Source organism: Asterias amurensis, chromosome 6, assembly GCF_032118995.1.
Source record: "Asterias amurensis chromosome 6, ASM3211899v1".
Classification (NCBI taxonomy): domain Eukaryota; kingdom Metazoa; phylum Echinodermata; class Asteroidea; order Forcipulatida; family Asteriidae; genus Asterias; species Asterias amurensis.
Window position 1 is genome coordinate 7,871,450 of NC_092653.1, and position 21,324 is coordinate 7,892,773.

The 21,324-nt window shown below is 39.6% G+C and overlaps 1 protein-coding gene across 1 annotated transcript in view; it reads right to left on the reverse strand.

Moving 5' to 3' along the window:
• Positions 1–1,905: 1,905 nt before the first annotated feature.
• LOC139938537 (Fanconi anemia group J protein homolog) overlaps positions 1,906–21,324 on the reverse strand; it is a 77,876-nt gene continuing 58,457 nt past the window's right edge. The window contains exons 30-31 of the mRNA XM_071934107.1: positions 7,328–7,485; positions 1,906–5,308 (exon numbers count right to left, since the gene is read on the reverse strand). Coding sequence (XP_071790208.1) covers positions 5,243–5,308; positions 7,328–7,485 — 224 coding nt within the window. The 3' untranslated portion in view covers positions 1,906–5,242. The remainder of the gene's footprint in view (positions 5,309–7,327; positions 7,486–21,324) is intronic.

Here is a 21,324-nt window from a genome sequence, read left to right on the forward strand (position 1 = left end):
AAGGTCTCGCTACTCCACTAAATTGAGAACTATGGGACTATTAATGAGCTTAATAAATTAGAAAAACCACTTTAATTGGACGAGCAAACATGCACAAAGGTCTGCCGACGATCGGGAGTTATTAATTCTGATTATATTATGTATTATACTGTGTACATTCTTAAAGGATAGGGCTTATTACATCTAAATGTTACGTGGCTGGTATTTTAGTTGGTAACCTTGTTTTTTAAGCAGCATTTGTTTTGGCGCTTAGCTACTTTTATATGCTTAAAGGCAGTGGACACTATTGGTAATTACTCAAAATAATTATTAGCAAAAAACCTTACATGGTGACGAGTAATGGGGAGAGGTTGATAGTATAAAACATTGTGAGAAACGGCTCCCTCTGAAGTGACGTAGTTTTCGTGAAAGAAGTAACTATCCAGGAATTTGATTTTGATACCTCAGATTTAGAATTCGAGGTCTCGAAGTCAAGCATCTAAACGCACACAACTTCGTGTGACAAGGGTGTTTCTTCTTTCATTATTTTCTCGCAAATTCGACGACCAATTGAGCTCAAATTTTCACAGGTTCGTTATTTTATGCATATCGTGAGATACACCAACTGTGAAGACTGGTCTTTGACAATTACCAATAGTGCCCAGTGTCTTTAAGCAGCTATAAATATGGGTCGTTAAGACAGAAACGCTTGCTTATAATAGCACTGGACACCTTTGGTAAAATTGTCAAAGTCCAATATTCTCACTTAGTGTTTCTCAACATATGCATAAAATAACCAACCTGTGGAAATTTGAGCTCAATTGGTCGTCGAAGTTGCAAGATAATAATGGGAAAAAACACCCTTGTCACACGAAGTTGTGTGCTTTCAGATGCTTGATTTCAATACCTCAAAATCTAATTCTGAGGTCTCAAAGTCAAATTTGTGGAAGTATTACTTTTTCTCTCTCGAAAACTACGTTAATTCAGAGGGAGCCGTTTATCACAAATACTATCAACAGCTTCCCATTACTCGTTACAAATAAAGCTTTTATGCTAATAATTATTTTGAGTAATAATTACCAATAGTGTCCACTGCCTTTAAAGGCAATGGACACCTGTGGTAAAATTGTCAAAGTCCAGTATTCTTACTTGGCGTACCCCAACATATGAAAATAACAAATCTGTGAAAATTTTCATCGAAGTTGCAAGAGAATAAAGAAAGAAGAAACACTCTTGTTGCACAAATTTGTGTGCTTTCGGATGCAATAATAAAACACTTCAGGCCTAAAGTATTCTAATATTATTTCAGTGAGAAATTACCTCTTTCTCCAAAAATTCATTACCTCAGAGGGGGCCGTTTCTCACAATGTCTGATACTATCAACGTTGCTCGTAACCAAGTAAGTTGTAATGCTAACAATTATTTTTGAGTAATTACCATACCGAAAATTGTTCGAATATACGCACGGTCTGAAGAGAGCTAAACCCGGTAGGCAGCGCATGGCTCACGACGCCCCAGATCTATGGTTTGGGGCTACACTTTTATTTCACACGTACAGCGGTCAGTGTGAGCGAGTCGTCTGCCGTCAGTAGCGCCATAAACACGGCAGGCTTTGTCACTGCGTCAGTCAAGGTTTAGCGTCAAATCGAATTCTAGTCAGCCATATTTGGTCCTTGGGGGAAAAAAGTAGGAACATTTCATTGATCACAAGGGTTGACTTTCATGTGTTAGCTCTAGCAAATTTTCCAGGCTATTCAATCATATTTTTTTCCCCAAACGCAAAATATTAATAGAAAATCAGACTGAAGTAGGAAGAATTTCATGCCCATCTTGTTCATGAAAGAGAGACACAACAAACACAGCACAGGCAGACAAAATGAGACTCAGGAATCACAGAAAAAGACAGCTTGAAATTTGGGACAACGGTTTTGTAATTCGGTAAAAGATTTATTCCATACTTTTACAAACCAAAAGAAGCAAACAAACACACGTGAATGTGTACTTTATGTATTTGCGTACCCAAGTTCACAAAATAGTGGTAAACTTTAATTTTTACATTACAAAACACCAGAAATTCAAAACAGAATTCTGATTTATGAGTGCAGAAAACATTGTTCGGCACTTCTCTCTCTGAATAGGCTCAGCAGAAATAATCTGGGAACCCGTCGTTGTATTCAATGTCTACGGTGCACTCTGACAATAAAGCTTTTAAGCAGAAACTACTACTTGACAAATTTCTTTGATTAGGAAAATTGAGTCGGGCACCAGCCACAACAATGCAAACCTCATGTAGTATGGGCTGGAAACCTGTTTCTGCTAAGCACTACTGTTCTGTGTTCAGCTAGTTTTTGTGCTTACAGACTTTATGAACTTGGGCCCTGGTAAACCCTCATATGCTTAGCAATATACATTTAGTGCTAAGCAAATCGGTGTGTATGAGTAATTCATACTTTTTCATGGTGGACAAACAATAATATGATAAGTTTGAAGAAACACACATCTAGACAGGCGGGGCATAGTGATTGGAAGAGATGGCGACAACCAGCTTTTTCTAGAGCACATATAACTGTTTGATAATTGAGATCAAGTGTCATATTGATTTGAGATACGTTTAAGTGTATTTAAAGACAGTGGACACTATTGGTAATTGTCAAAGACCAGCCTTCTTACTTGGTGTATCTCAACATATGCACAAAATAACAAACCTGTAAAAATTTGAACTCTTGGTCGTCCTCGAAGTTGCGAGATAATAATGGAAGAAAAAACACCCTTGTCACGCGAGGTTGTGTGCTTTGCTTCAGATGCTTGATTTCGAGACCTCAAAATCTATTTCTGAGGTCTCGAAATCCAATTCAAATATTTTAGTGGAAAATCACTTCTTGTTCGAAAACTACGTTACTTCAGAGGGAGCCGTTTCTCACAATGTTGTATACTATCACCAGCTCGCCATTACTTGTTACCAAGTAAGTTTTAATGCTATCAATTATTTTGAGATATTACCAATAGTGTCCACTGCCTTTAAATACAACTTAATTAGTAAATAGTAAAAACGTTTGCAATACTGTCGACCCTATCAAAAATCGTATAAAGAACGCTTGGAAATAATGTAACAATATAACGAGGCAGAGACCCCGTTTTAAATATCTGATTATATATATGAGCAAACTCAATATGTTATTTTGCTTTTTGATTTGTAATTATTTATATACAACTTTGTACAAAATGTTAGTCAAGGCAGTTCTAGTGACTGTACAGCCTCGCCTGCTAGCCTCCACTTTTTTTCTTCTTTTCTCAACGGACTTTCTTAAACGACCATTTCTACCTCTGTGGTACGACTTTGAAAATTTTGAAAAATTGTGAGAATTCCTTACTTGGTTTCTAGCGTTTTTGTTCTCTTGTAATTTGTGGGCGATGGGTGTGGGATTGGATGCATAAAATCTATATATGTAAAATAACTTGGGCAGTTGAAATAATCATCATGATCTAAATTTATTGAGCTGCATAGGGACCACTGGGTTCTTTTTTGATCCATCCTTTTGTGTGGTTGGCTGTTATAGAGTGTTTTAATTAGTCCATTTGTCATTTTGAGTTAGGCCTATTGTTCATTTTTAGTAATAATTTTTCCTTTTTTACAGACCTTCTGCCAAGTTTTGTAATTTTTTATATTAATCTATCTTTGATGTACTTTTTTTAATAATGTGAGGGCAATCAATGATCAGCTGTGCTAAATGGGTCAACCTTGTTAAATTGGGTACTAAATAAATAAATAAATATAAACAAAAGGACTTGAGAGAAGCCATTTTGTTTTATATTAAGTTGGACAAACAAGGTTTTTTTTAAGACTAGGTTTAGGGAACCATATGTCATATGGGACAATAAAAACATGATCCTAAAATGTGGTAAATATTCCGTGATCCAATTACATTGTTACAAGGCGTCACGCATTTTTATTATTTTAACTTGACCCATGAAACCCAAAGTACAGCATTCATTGCCTTCTCAATAACATATGGTAACTTTGTAGTTTTATTCTGGAAATAAAAAACAATTAAAAAATAGACTTTAGTGCAGGTCGTGAGCAATAGTTCTTGATGGATTTTTTTGTTTCCGCTGGGAAATAATAACTGAGGTACTGCAGGAAAGACTGCAGTGCAAAACAAAGTTACAGTTGCTGTTGTTGTTTTTGTTGTTTTGTTTTGTTTTTGTTTTGTTTTTGTGCAAGTTCACCCCACACAAGGTTAAAACCAGTTTTGGTAAGAAGCTGCAATAAGGAAAACATTTGATGAAAACAACTCAGGGGAGCTGAAGGTAGGAATTGGTATTCCTCTTAATATAGTCAACATTGTAGGATGGAGGGAAACATGCACCAGGCAAGGAGTTCCAAAGAGATGCAGTATGTGGAATGAGGCTGTTGGAATGGCACCTTGTTCTACATCTCAGCAAATCAAGTGCATATGGGTGCAAAAAAGCAGAAAGCCTGGTTCCATGCTCAAACACCCAATAGGAGGAACCAGGTCGGACATTATAGTGGCATAAGAACATATTTGTATAGAAAAGATAAAGGCTGGCTACAGGTGTACATAGGGTGGGATGTTTTAAGTAAACTTTGAAACTATCGTTTCAGTTATTGGCACTTTCAGTGGATGGTTCTTGCTTTATAATATTAGCAATCTGTCTGATGTAACGATATGAAGTTGAGCAGATGAGAATAACAATTGGAAAAAATCTGTTTGGGCAGAGGTTTAATTAGGTTGCCTAAACAAATTCTTGAGGTCGTGTAACAACTCTGTAGACTTCTTTATCGCAAACACCCGTTGCGCAAGCACCAACTGTTGAATGCGGTGCATGCTGGTCTAGCTAGCGATCAAACTTGATCGCTGGCTACACCAGCATGCACATCATTCCACACCTAACAGGCACGTACCGAGAATTTGCGATAAGGTCTATGCAATACTTCATATGTAAAGCAGCCAATATACTCCTGCATCATTCTTCCTTTGCTAGCCAAACCAAACCAAAGCTGCTGTTTTTTTCGTATCTTTCTGGTTTCGGACAGATCACTGCGGTTTGTCTGCTGACGTGCCTTGCATTGTTTGATCAATCTGCAGCGGTTTTTTTTACAGTCTGCCTAGCACAGCTGCTGCGGTCTTCATTCAAGGCATTGCAGCACCACCCCCCCCTCTCTGAATCACTTCATTAGCCAATCCCCTCCCTCCAGCTGAATCACAGACGTCCATCAGTACGGTTGAAGGAATGGACAACTTTACGAGGAGGCGCTGAGTTGGCTGAGACCTCTACAGTGGCCCACCCGATTAGGAAACAGCCACACCTGGAACCAAATCAAATCATAGGAATGTCAAACATTGAAAGAAGATATCCCCCCAAAAAACACAAGCAAAACTGACTGTGTCTACCAAACTAGTTAGCTCAGTTGGAAGAGCGCGAACTGTTATTTCTGAGGTTGATGGTTCACATCCTGCTCTAGTTAATTTGTCTTTGTTCAAACCCAAATCATTGAATTATCAGTTACAGCTAAGCAAGTATTATTAACTTAAATAGTATTAAAGGGAAGGTACACGTTTGGTAGTTACTCAAAACAAGCATTAACTTAAAAACTGACTTGAAAGAATCGATGCTTGTGAAAGCAGGGAATTCTGTGCTTACATCTAGTGTATTTTTTTGCTTCTGCACATGCGTACTAACAAGGTATTTTTTGCTTACACAGCCAATCGTGATCATACATGTAAGCACAGAATTTGGCGGTAAGAAAAGCCATGAAATTTGGCCCAGGTTTGAACTCCATCACTTTGCACACTTTGTAAGAAAGTTCCCCTGAGAATGGTAGAGTAGAAATCTTTGTACTCTTCCAACGATATTTGCTCAACAATTAACGTCACCACTACTAGTAAAATAAGTAACTGATCTTTAAAGGGAAGGTACACGTTTGGTAATTACTCAAACTAAATGTTAACTTAAAAAATGACTTGGTAACGAGCATTGGAGAGCTGTTGATAGTATAAAACATTGTGAGAAACGGCTCCCTCTGAAGTAGCATAGATTTTGAGAAAGAGGTAGTTTCTCACTAAAATAATAAAAGACTTCTAGCCAGTAGTCTTTTATTCCTATCTGAAGGGTGTTTCCTATCAACAAGGGTGTTTTTTCTCTCATCATATACTCCAAACTTCGATGACCAATTTAGCTAAAATTTTCACAGGCTTGTTATTTTATGCTTATGTGGGATACACCAAGTGAGAAGACTGGTCTTTGACAATTACCAAACATGTACCTTCCCTTTAAACATTTTGAGAAAGTAGGTAAAATCATGCTAGTATTAATTTCAACATTTAAAGCTACCCTTCCCAAGAACAAAGTTAATTTCCACTGACTACAAAGGCAATAACTAGGAGAAACCAATGGTGGGCAAAACTAAGCTATACGTACACATGCCTGTATGCTTCGTTTTTGAAAGGGCAAGGGCACCAAGGCATTTTCTCTTTGACAAAGGGCACCCTATTAGGAAATTGTAAACTTCTACTGGAGCATTTTAAGGGCACCAAGGCAATGGCAAGGAGCAACTGAGGCAATTGCCTCCGTTGCCTCCGTGAAGTATCAGGCCTGCATACACTAAAAAAGTCATATGTACAAAATAATAATTCATTTGTACGAGATAGAAGTCACAAATTATGATATAGAAAGTTTTACTACACCACACATAAAGTCATTCATCTGTATATACCCCACAGTAAAGCCTGGTTCATACTTCCTGCGAATGCGAAGCGAGTGTCGACGTCACAAAACTCACAACGAATATTCACAGCAGTTCAGCTCTGCTGAACTCACTTGCGAATATTGCTGTGAAAGGATAGTTGTGACAACAAATTCACGTCAAATTCGCCTCGCATTCGCATGAACCGGGCTTAATTCGTACATAGAACATGGTACACAATGTGTGAGAAATCAAGCAAAGTAACAATAGTAACAACCAATTTATTGTGTGCATTTATTGTTGACTATTGAAAATTGTGCACTGTAAAATGTTCTCTGCATTTAAAGCAAGTGCCGCTCTTGACAATTTAGACCTACCCTAGTCAATCAAAAATCAAATAAATAGAGGTTATCAAATCAAATGAAAAATCTGATGAAAATCTTTCAATAGAAAGTGAGAAAAAGAATGCAGCTTTGTTATTGGAAAACAAAATTAATAAATACATGTACAGAAATGAGTTGATAACAGCAATTGTTTCTGTGAAGATGAAACTGATTTCAGCTGGGAAGCTTTTCTCCTGAAATATAACAAATTAAGTTCCTTTGGAAAGAAGACAATTGAGTGGAAGAACAAATTACCAACCTGGTCAGACAAAGCACTATCTAGGTTTGGTCCCACGGCAACCAACTTGTAGCCAATCACATAGGCCTTTACATCCGGCTTCATCTCACATACAGCACATCTGATTGGTTGGTAGCAACACTGGTCCTCTTCACTCCAGTGGGCATTTTGAACAAATCCTGGACAGAAAAAGCAGACAAGAAAAGCAGAAGCAGAAGTTATGTATTGGTTTGTCTGTCCATTTAAATTATTTAACAACATTAGATAACGGCACACGCCACCTTTGGTAATTGTCAAAGACCAGTATCATCACTTGGTGTATCTAAATATACGCATAAAATAACAAACCTGTGAAAATTGGGACTCAATTGGTCAACGAAGTTGCTAGAGAATAAGGAAAGAAAAAACACCCTTGTTGCACAGAACGTGTATTTTTGGACCTAAAAAGGGTAAAGGCCATTAACTATTTTTTTGCATTTATACCATAGGTCCTTGTACTTGGTAAGCAGTCTGCAACAGCTATTTCTAATGGAGGAACATAGCCAGGCTCCCTTCTCTAGTAGAATGAGAACTAACATGATTGCACACAGGGTACTTGACCTAACATGGCCGTAGCATAATATTCAGCTCTACTGACCCAAGTCACATGGGCCAAATTTCATATAACCTGTAAGCACAAAAAACTTGCTAAGCACAACAAACTTGCTAAGCACAGAAAGCTATTACAGAAACTTGTTACCAACCAAAATCACATAATGTTGTTGCGACTGGTGCCCCACTCATTTTTCAGTATTTTCTGCTAAACAGCTTCATGAAATAGGGCCCTGATGTCAAGATTGCAGCAGAACTAGGTTGCTTTGGGGGGGGGGGGGGGGGGGGGTCAATGTCCCTGTGTGGAATACAGTGTAGTGCGCATTTTAGGCAATGCAGCATCTACCCACTTACATGTACATGTACCAGCACTGTTACGTGCACATTGACTTCCAAAATGACTCCTATCTACGGGTAGCAGACCGTAGCAACATCACAGACGGAAAATTTTGCAAAAGGTACGGGCAACCTTCAAAGCAATTCTTTTATATATAATTTTTAATTATCATTGAACGCAAATGACTTTAAATTACCCTCAAAATTACTGTCAACACGCCCCTCCACTTAGTCAAACCAATGAAATGGCCACGCTGGAATGAAGTTAATTAAAATAACTATTGTACAGGAACTTCGCCTAAACTCTTTATTTTTTCCCCCCCCCCCCCCCCAACTCAACAGCCCCCCCCCCCCCACACTCAACAGCCCCCACCCCCTCCTGAATTCCCATAAACCAAATTCTCCACAATTTTTACGACAGAAATGAGGAGTCAAACAAATCCAGATATTACCGAGAAAAGAAAAAAAAGACAAAACGCCAAGTGAGGATCAAGTCTTGAGAGAGATGCCGACACAAATAATAGACCGGGGCTGATTTGTTAGAATTTCTGGTGGTCCAGACATAACGGCCCAATTAGACTTTTTTAACGCCGGCTTCGTTAAGGCTGATATGACTCCAGAGATGCGCCCATAAAGACAATGGGCAATTAGTCAGAGCGTAAGGGGGGGAGGGGAAGGGGAGATGGAGGGAAATATTACAAGAGGCAGCAGCGGTATCGTCGACGCTGCCAAGCAGTGCGTGTCCTCTACTCTCACCTGCCCTGTTATGGTCACAGGTGAGTTGCCTAATTGGTATGACAGACCATTACAGAGTCTCTGTAATGCTTAATGCGCAGACAGGGAGGCACCTTGAAAAGACGCGCTTGGTTATTACACCATCGCGCATTGCATCCCGGCCGTCCCCCCCACTCTTATCGGGTCTCTAACCACGGATATGCCTGACCGGTAATAAATTGCCCTTCCATATATTTCTCCCATTAGAGAATGGGAATGACGCAAATGGGACATTTGGTTAATCTCGGTGAGCGGGTACACCAACCACGATCAACCCATCAAAAATTAACTGGGCAAAGCGCCGTCTTTTACACCGCGCTCTCGCCGGTACATTGGAATGTGATTACCGGGAGAAGTTAACTAAAAAAAATAATACCAGCAGCGGCATCGTTTTTTAAAACGACGACATCTCCCCCTCGTTAATCAGCTGAGTAATTAATTAACAGTCTGATGGCCATGTTGCCTTTGACTTTTTTTTAGAGTCAGTTCGTTAGAGATGAAGGTCTTCTGTGTAATAAACTGAAGTAACTCCGGGCGATGACTAAGACTGGCTCTCCGTGTTTTATTTTTTTTATCAACATCAATACCAGAAGTTAATACGATAAGATACGTACAGTAAACAAGGTATTATTAGTGCTGGGGGAGAGAGAGGGGGAGGGGAGGGGTGGGGTAGAAGAAAAAAAAGGGGAGGGTTACTGGTCACATAATCCTCATTTCTTGGGCCAAATCAATTTTCAAAGCTGTACCTTTCAAGAAATCATCTTCAAGCCTGTATGCTTCGTTTTTGAAAGGGCAAGGGCATTTTCTCCTTGGTAAAGGGCAGCATATGAGGACATTTTAAATTACTACTGTAGCATTTCAAAGGCATCAAGGCAATGACCAGGGGGCATGGAGGCAATCGCCTTCAGTGGCTCCGTGAAGTATCAGGCCTGGATTACAAAAAGTATGTTTACTACAAAGTTAGAATTTGTGTTTCAAGTTGTATTTATTGGTTTTCCAACAACAGTTTATTTTTTGGAAACAAAATCAAATTCAACTTCAAATTCAACTTGTTTACAATTTCTAGTTATTTTAAAAATGTATGTAATGATTAAAATTTGTGTTCCAATATCTGTATTGGAAAAATCTTTTTTTTAAATACAATTATAGAACTATGTATATAAGATATCCCTCAAAAGAATAGTGTTTCAGTATATTGATAGTAAACAAAAAACTTCATCAAAAACCCGTCCATAACACAACCACTGATAAACAGCTCATAACCGCCCTCTGGTCTGAATCCACAGCACCAGCTAACGACACTTATACAATAACATGAATCAATCCAAAACAAACACGCAAACTTGAAGCACAAACAAAAATCATAGTGACATCTACCCATCCAGAAACGGCGACACACACCAACAAAACAAACAGACCTTCCGCGTGGGCGTGCTCCCCTTTCAAATCCACTCATGTTATTCTTACTCATTAACCATGATCTCCCAGAGAGAGAGAAAAAAAATCCAGACGGTCTTGTCGTCTCAGTCTCTTTTAAAAATCTTCTAATTAAGACTTCTTTATAATAATTAAATCTTCTGATTTGCCACATTCTGGTTTAGACCACATGGGTCGTCTTGTTTTTGGCCTGACGCTAATTTCAGACGTCAAGCAGGCCCTGGCCCTGTTACAACGAGGCGGGGCATTTCACAAGTTACCAGTCTCTCTGGTTGTGTTGTATAGCTTGGTTTAATTATCTTTTCATTGCCCGCCCCCCGTCCCCATTCTACTCTCCCCCCTCCAGGCGACACATTGTCCCAGAACAGGGCCTTGAATTTGGCAGAGAGGGCAAATACTTGACAGCCCGTTATTTTGATATCCCCTCCTCTATCTGTTTCTCCCTTTCTGTTTTTCAGAAAAGATGGTGACGGGAGAGAGTGTGCCATGTGGCATTTTGACCATCTCATTGTGCGGACCGGGGCAGCTGGCCTGAAGGTTGGTGCGGTCAAGCAGTGAAGCAATTGACCGAGAGTAATGGTGGTGTTGTAAAAAGATGAGGACGTGATTGGTCCTCCGAAGTGTGAGAGGAAAAGCCTTTCTCATCCACACGGCAGCTTGCTTTTAGTGAAAAAAAAAAAAAAAAAAAAACTGAAACAATTACGTATCGTTGGAAGTTGTTGATACTGCTTGCCCAACTGTTTTCCTTTTGAAAAAGACACCAGCAAACCAACACTGTTAGTTCGTGGGTGTGATTTGGACCAAGAGCCTCCCGGGGTCCTTGACATATAATGTTGCCGTGGGGAAAACTCAAGTCTTTTAACTCATTTTGTCAACTTGAACAACCGACTGAAGCTCTTTAACGGAAGGTTGACTTCAGCCATTTCAATTCCATCAAGAACAATTTTATGACCAATTAAATTGGGGAAAAAAAACACAAAAAACATACAGAAGAAGAGGAGTAAAATTTTGACTCAACGTATTACGGTATCTTTGGCCGCGACCAAATGAAATGACCTCAGCTACAACTATAGCCGTTGACTGCAACAAAGTCAAAAAATAGGAATGCGTGGCATTTCAGTCTGAGCCTTACACTTCTGACAGAAAGTCGCAAGTGAAATTTGAGAGTTGAAAGTTGAAATTTGAAAGTGCAATTTTGTAGAATTTCTCCAGAAGATGATCAGAGCATAATTGAAACCAAGGGTTCTTTTCAGAACCACCCCAACTCATTAAGAGATAGTAATTACATGGTGTTACCGCAAACCTTTCCATATAGTATTTCCACCATGCAAAGTTTCAAATCCTACTTGCAATTTTGTACACCAATCAGGGACATAATATTTACAACAACATTCAACATAGTAACATGGAAAAAGTTTCCGTAGTCAGGGAGATTTTCAAATTTGTTCATCAGTACCAGGAAAGATTGGTTTATTTTCAGGGAACCTTCTGCAGAATCAGGGAGAGTTGGCAGTACTACAATATGATATTTTTGCTACTTGACAAAGTGCCTTTCTCTCTCGCGAATGAAACAGCTGAGTTTTATTCAGGCAGACAAGAACAGCAAAAAACAAAATCAACCCAAATTTGAGCAAATGCTACTTTTTTCAGATGCAAGTTTTGTAGTTGTCATTTCCGTTCCAGAATGAATTAACCAAAATAGGTCGCAATGAATATCAGAAAACAAATGCGCCAACCCAACCAAAAACAAAAACATAAACAACAATCTCCAAAATCAGAAATCACACATCACAAATTATTGTTGAACCTAATCAGTCCAGATTAAAACTTAAAAAAAGCTTTTCGCTTTCTCCAGAAGACGATCAGAGCATACTGATCGAAACGTCGTCGAGTTGAAACCAACGGTTCTTTTCAGAAACACCCCAACTCATTAGAGATAGTCATTACATGGTGTTACCACAAACCTTTCCATATAATAACAAAAAAGAAACAAACAATTTATTTTTAAAACCAGAAGCACAATTTCTGGCGAAAACTGTTGCTCAGAGACATGGGGAAAAAAATACATGAATACAAAAATCATTATCAAGTGAAATATTTCCATCCTTTTAGTCGAGCCGACGATCCAGAGTACTTGTAGCATAATCAAACAAAAGAGAGAGAGAAAAAAACAACCTATCAACTATAGATCCCAATCACTTTGGATGAAAGTTAGAAGTCAATGTGTTAATTTCTATGCCATCAAGAGGACTTTTAAGTCTTGCCGATCTGACAAACCTCAAACAGGCCGACACTTCCTCCTCGTCTTTAAAGCGTGCCGCCTGCAAACAAAACAAGACTATTTTACGCACTATTAACACTCAGCAACAACAGTTTTCTTAGCCAAAGCGTGTGTACAAGTTTATCTAATTTCATTTATATATTTTTTTTATATTGATATTTTCATATTTTTATGAAAAGCAGGAGCCGGTAGGAGCCATCCATGTACGACGGGAGTCTTTAGTTCTCGCCACACCGAAGCTGTCGGTTCAGAAAGGGCCTTGAGGGATTGCCATTTAGATCGCTGACAAATGCTCTAAAACGGCTCATTGTTGCCAAACACAAAGGTGTTTTCAGCGCTCTCTTGTGGTGGGGTTCAGGGAAATATAAGCCCCTTTTCCTCTGTGGGGACATATCCTCGCATTTAGCAGTGGTGTGTTTTGAAGTTTTCTTTTCACTCCACTCTTTTGACGTTTGTAACATGTACTTAGTTCCGCTGGTAACAGCAAGAAGTTGGCATGTTAGTTCACAGTGGTATTATTTACTAATGGTAAAATCAGTCCGAGGCAATTTGGGAGTTCCGATAACAATCGGTACTGACGGAGCCGACACTCTCTTCAGTGGGAAACAGTTCGAGTGGAAATGATTACAAAATATAAATATTTGTTGTATTCGTGACGTTGTTTTCTTTGTTTGTTGGATTTTTATTTAAATGATGAACTAGAATGGGATTCCGGTTTGGGGACAACATCAAACAAAAACCAAATTGGTAGTAACGCAGTCCTTTAAAATGAACAAAAGCAAACTGGCAGAGTTCATGTAATCATATTTCCAAAACAACACCATAGTCATAAAAAGTTTGATGTGGTGTTTCGGCCAGAGAATAAAATAACCCAACAACAAAAACCATATTGTTTTCAATCATGAAATGGGTTTATTCCAAGGATGAACACATAATACGGCTTTATGTAACTTGTATGCAGTTATACAACATCAATAAAAAAAAGAACAAAAATATGCTCAGGCAGTTAAAAACTTCCATTTTTTGCAGGCAGGTCGGGAAAAATAGAACCATCAAAAAGAGCAATAACTACATGTATTACAGTATTGTGAGCAACACTTCGCACCATCAGGCAGAACAAAAGTCATTATTGTGTCTCTGTTACTCTCCATGTGTTGAATAGTTTGAATATATGAATTTGATTGGTCTGAATATATGAATATATACATTGTGTAACAGTGCTAATTTCCATGATCGGTGCTGTCCTGATCCTGTGCATAAAGATTCAATCCTACAAAAATATCATTTGGTTTCCGAGGGTTTTGGGGATCCATGCAGTAGGGATCCTACATTAAATCATATTAGTTGGTTTGGGGATTGAGGCAGTAGGGATCCTACATTAAATCATATTGGTTGGTTTGGGAAGATTGAGGCAGTAGGGATCCTACATTAAATCATATTGGTTGGTTTGGGAGGATTGAGGCAGTAGGGATCCTACATTAAATCATATTGGTTGGTTTGGGAGGATTGAGGCAGTAGGGATCCTACATTAAATCATATTAGTTGGTTTGGGGATTGAGGCAGTAGGGATCCTACATTAAATCATATTGGTTGGTTTGGGAAGATTGAGGCAGTAGGGATCCTACATTAACTCATATTGGTTGGTTTGGGAGGATTGAGGCAGTAGGGATCCTACATTAAATCATATTGGTTGGTTTGGGAGGATTGAGGCAGTAGGGATCCTACATTAAATCATATTGGTTGGTTTGGGAGGATTGATGCAGTTGGTTTGGGAGGATTGATGCAGTAGGGAACCTACATTAACTCATATTGGTTGGTTTGGGAGGATTGAGGCAGTAGGGATCCTACATTAAATCATATTGGTTGGTTTGGGGGGATTGAGGCAGTAGGGATCCTACATAAACTCATATTGGTTGGTTTGGGAGGATTGAGGCAGTAGGGATCCTACATTAAATCATATTGGTTGGTTTGGGAGGATTGAGGCAGTAGGGATCCTACATTAAATCATATTGGTTGGTTTGGGAGGATTGAGGCAGTAGGGATCCTACATTAAATCATATCGGTTGGTGTGGGAGGATTGACCATAAGTCTCAACTTGTCTCATAAAAAACACCATTTTGATGCATTTTTGCCTGTCTGTGCTACGCACATGAACACAAGACCGACAAGACAAGGCCAACACCCGTCTCAATTTATGTCATGAAAAATTAAAATTGATTCACTGTCTCTCGATACTATAATACACACAAAAACATTGAGTTTGACACAAATCAGCAAAAGTTTCAAGTTTATCTCATTAAAAAAAACTATTTTGATACACTGTCTGTCTGTGCCATGAGGATTGAAACTGACACCATTGGACAAGTCTCAACTTATCTCAAAAAACAAAAAAACAAAACACCATTTTGATGCATTGCCTGTCTCTGCTATGCACATGAACACAAGACCAACGGGACAAGACCAACACCAGTCTCAACTTTTGCCATTAAAAAACAAAGTTGATGTATCTACTGCAACACTCGCATAAACATCGAGTCTGACACCAACCAACACAAGTCTCAACTTATCTCATAAAAAACCCACCATTTTGATGCATTGCCTATCTAGCAACAACACGCACATGAAAGTTGATGTATCTACTGCAATACTCGCATAAACAGTCTGACACCAATCAACCAATGTCTCAACTTATTTCATAAAAACAACACAATTTTGATGCATTGCCTATCTTGCAACGACACACACATGAAGATTGAAACCAACACCAGTCTCAACTAATGCCATTAAAAAATAAAATTGATTCATTGTCTCTCTATCTACAATACACACATGAACATCGAGACTGTCACCAATCAACAAAAATCTCAACTTATCTCATATAAAAAAATACATATTTCGGCAGAAAAAAAGCAGACATAACATAATCAATGTTTAGTCATAAATTGTTGTTGAAATTGCCCCACATGGACTAGTACCACAGCAATCAATCAGAACAGTAACTGAAGGGTGATTTATTTTATTTCTGACACATCGCTTGAGTAACTTTCAACCATTTTGAAAGCAGCCAAATCAGAGGGTGCCATAATGTGATAAACTCGGTATTCTGGGGTGGGATTCGAACCCACAACAGGCCTGTGAATCATTCTACAAAATCCACAAGGCCTGTGAATCATTCTACAAAATCCACATGGATGGGGTACGCTAAACAAAATATCCCAAAATCTCCTTAGACTGAGGTGGAGTCAAGCTCGATCACCGACTCCAGTGACGACAAAACAGATTCAGTGATCTAGATCTAAAGTTAAACCACACTAGCGAGGCTTGACCGAAACGCGGATGGATGCTCTCACGTAGCATGCACCCCAAAAGGAAAACGTGTTTTCATCTGTTGTTCCCAGGCAGCAGACCAGAGTCCAGGCAGGTTCTCGACAACACCATTTCCGAAAGTCATCGGAGTGTGGGGGGACCCTCTGTTTGCGATAAAGTCAAGGTAGCAGTTAATCATGACCTGCTGCTTCATTTTTTGTTTCCCTGCTTCTTTTTCGCTGAGTGACTCTCTAAACCTCAAAACAACCAGCAGAGCTTACGATTGAACGGTTTGATCAATCTGAAACCTGTAAGTTATTTTTAAGTGGAAATCTTTGTATAGAAATCACCGACAGAGCTTACAATTGAATAGGTTTAAAATTCGAAACCTGTAATATATTAAGTGGAGTTCTTTGTATAGAAATGAATGGGTTTTTAACATCGCCACTGAGTTGAAATCCCAACTTGCCACTGTTACCCCACCTCCGACTGAAAAGTTTAGAAAAAAACTTTTCTGGTATGCTTGATCAAATGGTTTAATGAGAAAACAAAGATACTATTAATCCCTGACCATTCAAACATTTAAATTATTTAGATTAGTCTTTAGAGAGACTCTGCTAGGGACGAATTGTCAGGCCATAATCTATTTCTTTTTGCATTTATACCATAGGTCCATTGATAAGCAGTTTGCAACAGCTAATTCTATTTTCGCAGATTTTTCTTAAGTCACAATCATATTTGCGCTAGCATCTTCCATGACCTTTGCTGAACCTTACCTAATTCTTTGCACAACAACTTTTGAAGGAGTTGTATAAGATGTTTAGGTACAACAGTTTGTTTGGCAGGAGGACTTCTACCAAGGACGAGCCGGACCCCTTTAATTGCAGTAAAAACTTTTAGCAGATGTTGCCGCACACGAGAAAAGCAGGTCTCACGGCATCATCACATCTATCACCCACTGACAGCCACGGGGAGAGAGCACCCCGTTACACCACCAGTCTCTCTTCGCCTTTTCCCCCTTTCGAAAGAGACGGCGAAAGCGGAGAGAGGATAAAAAACCCTGCAGCATACGAACGGTCTATGGACAGGCACAAGTCCAAGCATATTATCATCACGTATTGTCATTACGAGTGGGGGTGATAATTATACGGGCTATTGTGGCCCGAGCCATTTAGAGGCACTGGACCATTTAGTTCCTGGCGACAGTGAACATGACAAAGGGCATCGGGGACCCCAGTGGCCCATCACTGTCGAGGCAGATGTACTTTTACCCGGCTCGAGCGATTTTCGACAGTGATCCGCTGATCCCGTTTGATCGGGCTCAGGAAGCGGTGTAGCTGTGGGCAAGGTCTCCCTCTCTTCTCCCCCCACCCCTCCGTCTGGCTAGAGCTTCCCCAAAGTGACTGTACTTTCCATAATGGAGCTGTGAAGAGGCGGCGGTGGGGAACAGTGGTGGTAGTAGTTATAATACTAATGAAAGGTGTTGTACGAAACCCATCCCGCTACCACTTTTTTTTTCTCTTTTCTTTTTTCGGGGAGGTTGTTTTCAGTGCGGGTACCTACACAGGTAATGACCCGCGACAACCCCTAAGGGTATTAAATGACATTGTGTGTACTTTGTCCATCATAAACCACCCACAATACACAAATTTCCATGCATGAAATATAGCTTTTGAAATCGGCAAATCTGAACACAAAAACACAAAGTAAAAACACAAATCCCGACAGAAAAAAGACGGTGTTTGGGGTGAGATCAAATGAGAAAAAGAACCACACACACAACAAAGAACGGACAAGATATAAAGTGACATCTGTGCAGGAAGCTAACGAAGGAAAACATGTCGTGACCTAAAGTGTCAATGAGTAAAAAAAAAAAGTGTAAAAAAAAACGTATTATATTTATAAAAAAAGATATGAAAACAAATTGAAAAAAATAACAATAACACAAAAAATGCACGGACACACGATTTGGACATCAAATTGCACCGTGTGTAATGACGGTAATGGTTACAGCATCCGGGCTGACTACCCCGGCCCTTCGTCACTCTCTGTACGTCCCGCTTCACTTCACAAAGTCCTAAAATCCAATCAAGCAAAACCACAAATTAGTTTAATTTGTTACCAAAAAAAAGTACACACACACCAAACCTCAGAGAAGGCAAACTGCCCAGCACCTTCTCAAAGAGGGGGGGGGGGGAAGGAAGAAAAAATGGCGATGATGAAACCGATACGAGAGACAGAGACTCGGGAGAGAGTGAGAGAGAGAGAGTCCTGTTGGACATTGAAGGTTTTTTTGCCAAACCTTAGAGTGATTATTCCCACCATGGGCAGGAAATAGTTACGCTAGATGGATTGCATCCTGAATGAGGGAGAGAGAAGAGAAGAAGATAGACAAAAAAAAGGAAACTGCCATAATAGTGGATGGATCAGAGCAGATTGCCTTAGAGCTGTCAACTACAACAGGAACGAGGCTCATTTGGCAGTCATTAGTCTGATCATTTGATGGAGGCTCATATCCCGTTCCTGATGTAAGCTCTCGCTAAAATAAAATAAAACGGGGAAAAAAAATCCTCAATAAAATAAATAAAAATAAAAAAATAACGAGAAAAAAAAAGAGAAGACATTTGTAGATGGGAAAGAAGAAAAAAATACTTTCCCAAAAAAATCCCCGTTACAAATTATCATCAATAGTCATTACCTAAGGTATCTGGCATAGGTGGTTAATGTAGTGGAAAACAATTTTCCCAAATTGGAGAAACGCTAAAATCTCTCGCGCCGGGTGATGACGATATCTTTGAGTGTCCATCAGTGGGGCAGAATTTCATACACGCAAGGTTCACGGCAGAACTACTGCCGGGACAAAATTTAGTTGCTAAAAACAGAATAGCAGAGAGCCCATCATCATCATACAGTCATGAATGGTGTTTTGCCCGGTAACCTGTTAATGAGCAAAGTAAAAAGCGTAACTGGTATTTCGTCATACGATCGTTAATGGTGTTTTGTCCAGTAGCTCGTAGCACATCTGAAATTTCAAATTTGTTGAAAACGTAACTTCTTTCTCTAAAACATCGTTACTTCAGAGGAAGCCGTTTCTCACAATGTTTTATACTATCAACCTCTCCCTATTACTCGTTACCAAGTAAGGTTTCATGCTAATAATTATTTTGAGTAATTACCAATAGTGTCCACTGCCTTTAATGGAATATTGGCTGGAAGCGTGTTTCTTCCAAGCAAGAATTTTCTCAGCTTAGCAAGTTTTTGCAGTACAGACATTATGAAAGTGGGTCATGATGTCTGTCCATTTGTATGTATTTCTTTCTTTCTTTCTTTTTCCTCGTTGAGTCTGGTTCCTTTTATGCCATTTCAACTAGCACTGCACTGCCATTATCTACAGTTGGAACAAGACCAGTTAGGTCTCTTTTATTACAGCATTTGAGAAAATTAGTTTACTTCATTCATTCATTTACTTATTCATTTTATCCTGTTGAACAAAAGATGCATTACTGCGGAAAGCAGCACAACAACATAACATATCAGGTAAATTTGTTGCTTTTGTGCTTCGTAAAAAAAGTAACTAAAGCTCAATCAACGTAATTGGTTAAAAAAAAAAAAAATTCTCTCTCCGCATTGACGTCAAGTGCTTCAGTACTATTTCTCATGATTGTCAATTGAATTTCACCATGCACCGACTGAGCTCCCAGATTAACAAATTGGTAATTTAATAACCAAATGTCCTGCTCTCTCTTTAACTATCCCGGGCCCCGCCTAAATCGCCCAAAACTCGCCTTTCACGGCCCATCTAGCACAGCAGAAACTTTATATTGATTACGAGCACGAGACGACCACGACGTCCGCACATGACAGCCCTAAATTTGCAGCGATGCCAACGACCAATTAACTATCGCTCAATTGTGAATCTCCCAGCAGGCACCATCTTGTTTCTGGCTGCTTTAACGGCCGCCAGATGGGAACGGGATAACTACTCTTCGTTCAAGCTTTCGCCTCTACTGACAAAAACACTAAGTCATCATGGACTCATGAATGGCCGGCCGTTTTGGTTACGACGGGGTGGCGTGACGTGCTCCGTCGCACAAGCAGGCTGTTAGGAGGCTATTAATGGTCGGACTGGGGCTCCCGAAAGACACAGAACCAAAAGCCCCCGGTAATGACTTTATACCCAGTCCAGGAAAGAAATATGATAATTTAGCTTGATGGAGACACTTTTCAATTAGAGCAAGCTTTGAGGAATTGGGAAAGATTAAGACTTTTTGCGAGCTACTCGTCTCTGTCGGTACAAACCTGAAAAACGATTGTTCCTACAGAAGCCACGACTGTACACTCAGGTGTGCGGTTTGACCACAAAATAATGATTCTAGGAAACTGATGCTGGAAGCTGTCCTTCTCGTTAAGCCTAAATACACCAGAATTTTTTTTCCCCAAGACCAGATTCAAAATGAGAAAAACTATGAAAAGACCAGAATCAGAATTACATCCCAGTTGTAAACATATAAAGTTCTTTGTTGTTGTTGTTGTTGTTGTTGTTGTTGTTTTCAGTTTTGTTTTATTTTCTTTGGGGGGGGGGGGTGTTTGAGAGAGAGAGAGAGAAAAGAAGATTGATCTCATTTGTCTTATTGGTGTAAGTAGACTCTAGTACATCAATTTGTTACTTGAAACACACAAGACAATATAGACTTGTGGACAAGTTGTCAGTGGTCCCACGCGATGAGATAGTCGAGTTGTGGCGGTGCTCTCACGAGATCACTGCTCTCACGAGATCACTGCTCTCACGAGATCACTGCTCTCGCACGAACTGCTGCCCGACTTCTACTCCCCATAAAGCAGCAGTTTGCGCGAGAGCAGTGATCTCGCGAGAGCACCGCCACAACTCGACTATCTCATCGCGTGGGACCATTAACGACTTGTCCACAAGTCTAAAGACAATAAAACTTGTCCAATCATGAGCTTGCTGGCCTGATACTAAAATCACTGGTCTCACGCCTGTGGTCAAGTGTATAACAATTATAAGCCTCGCAGTAAGCAGATGTTTTCCATTTTGGTTTATGACTTGATATTTGAAAGAAAATCCCTTTGCTGCGACATCCTAGGTTGTATCATTAACTTGGGTGTGATCCCTGGCTACACAGCAGTTAACAGTTGTATGGCTTTTTGACTGACACCTCTGAACAAAGAAATTGACTACATGTAACTGGGAGAGTGCCAACAGTAGATCTAGCTCAGTCAGTACAGTGCCGGCACATTATTCTGGAGGCCTTTGGTTCAATTCTCGCTCTAG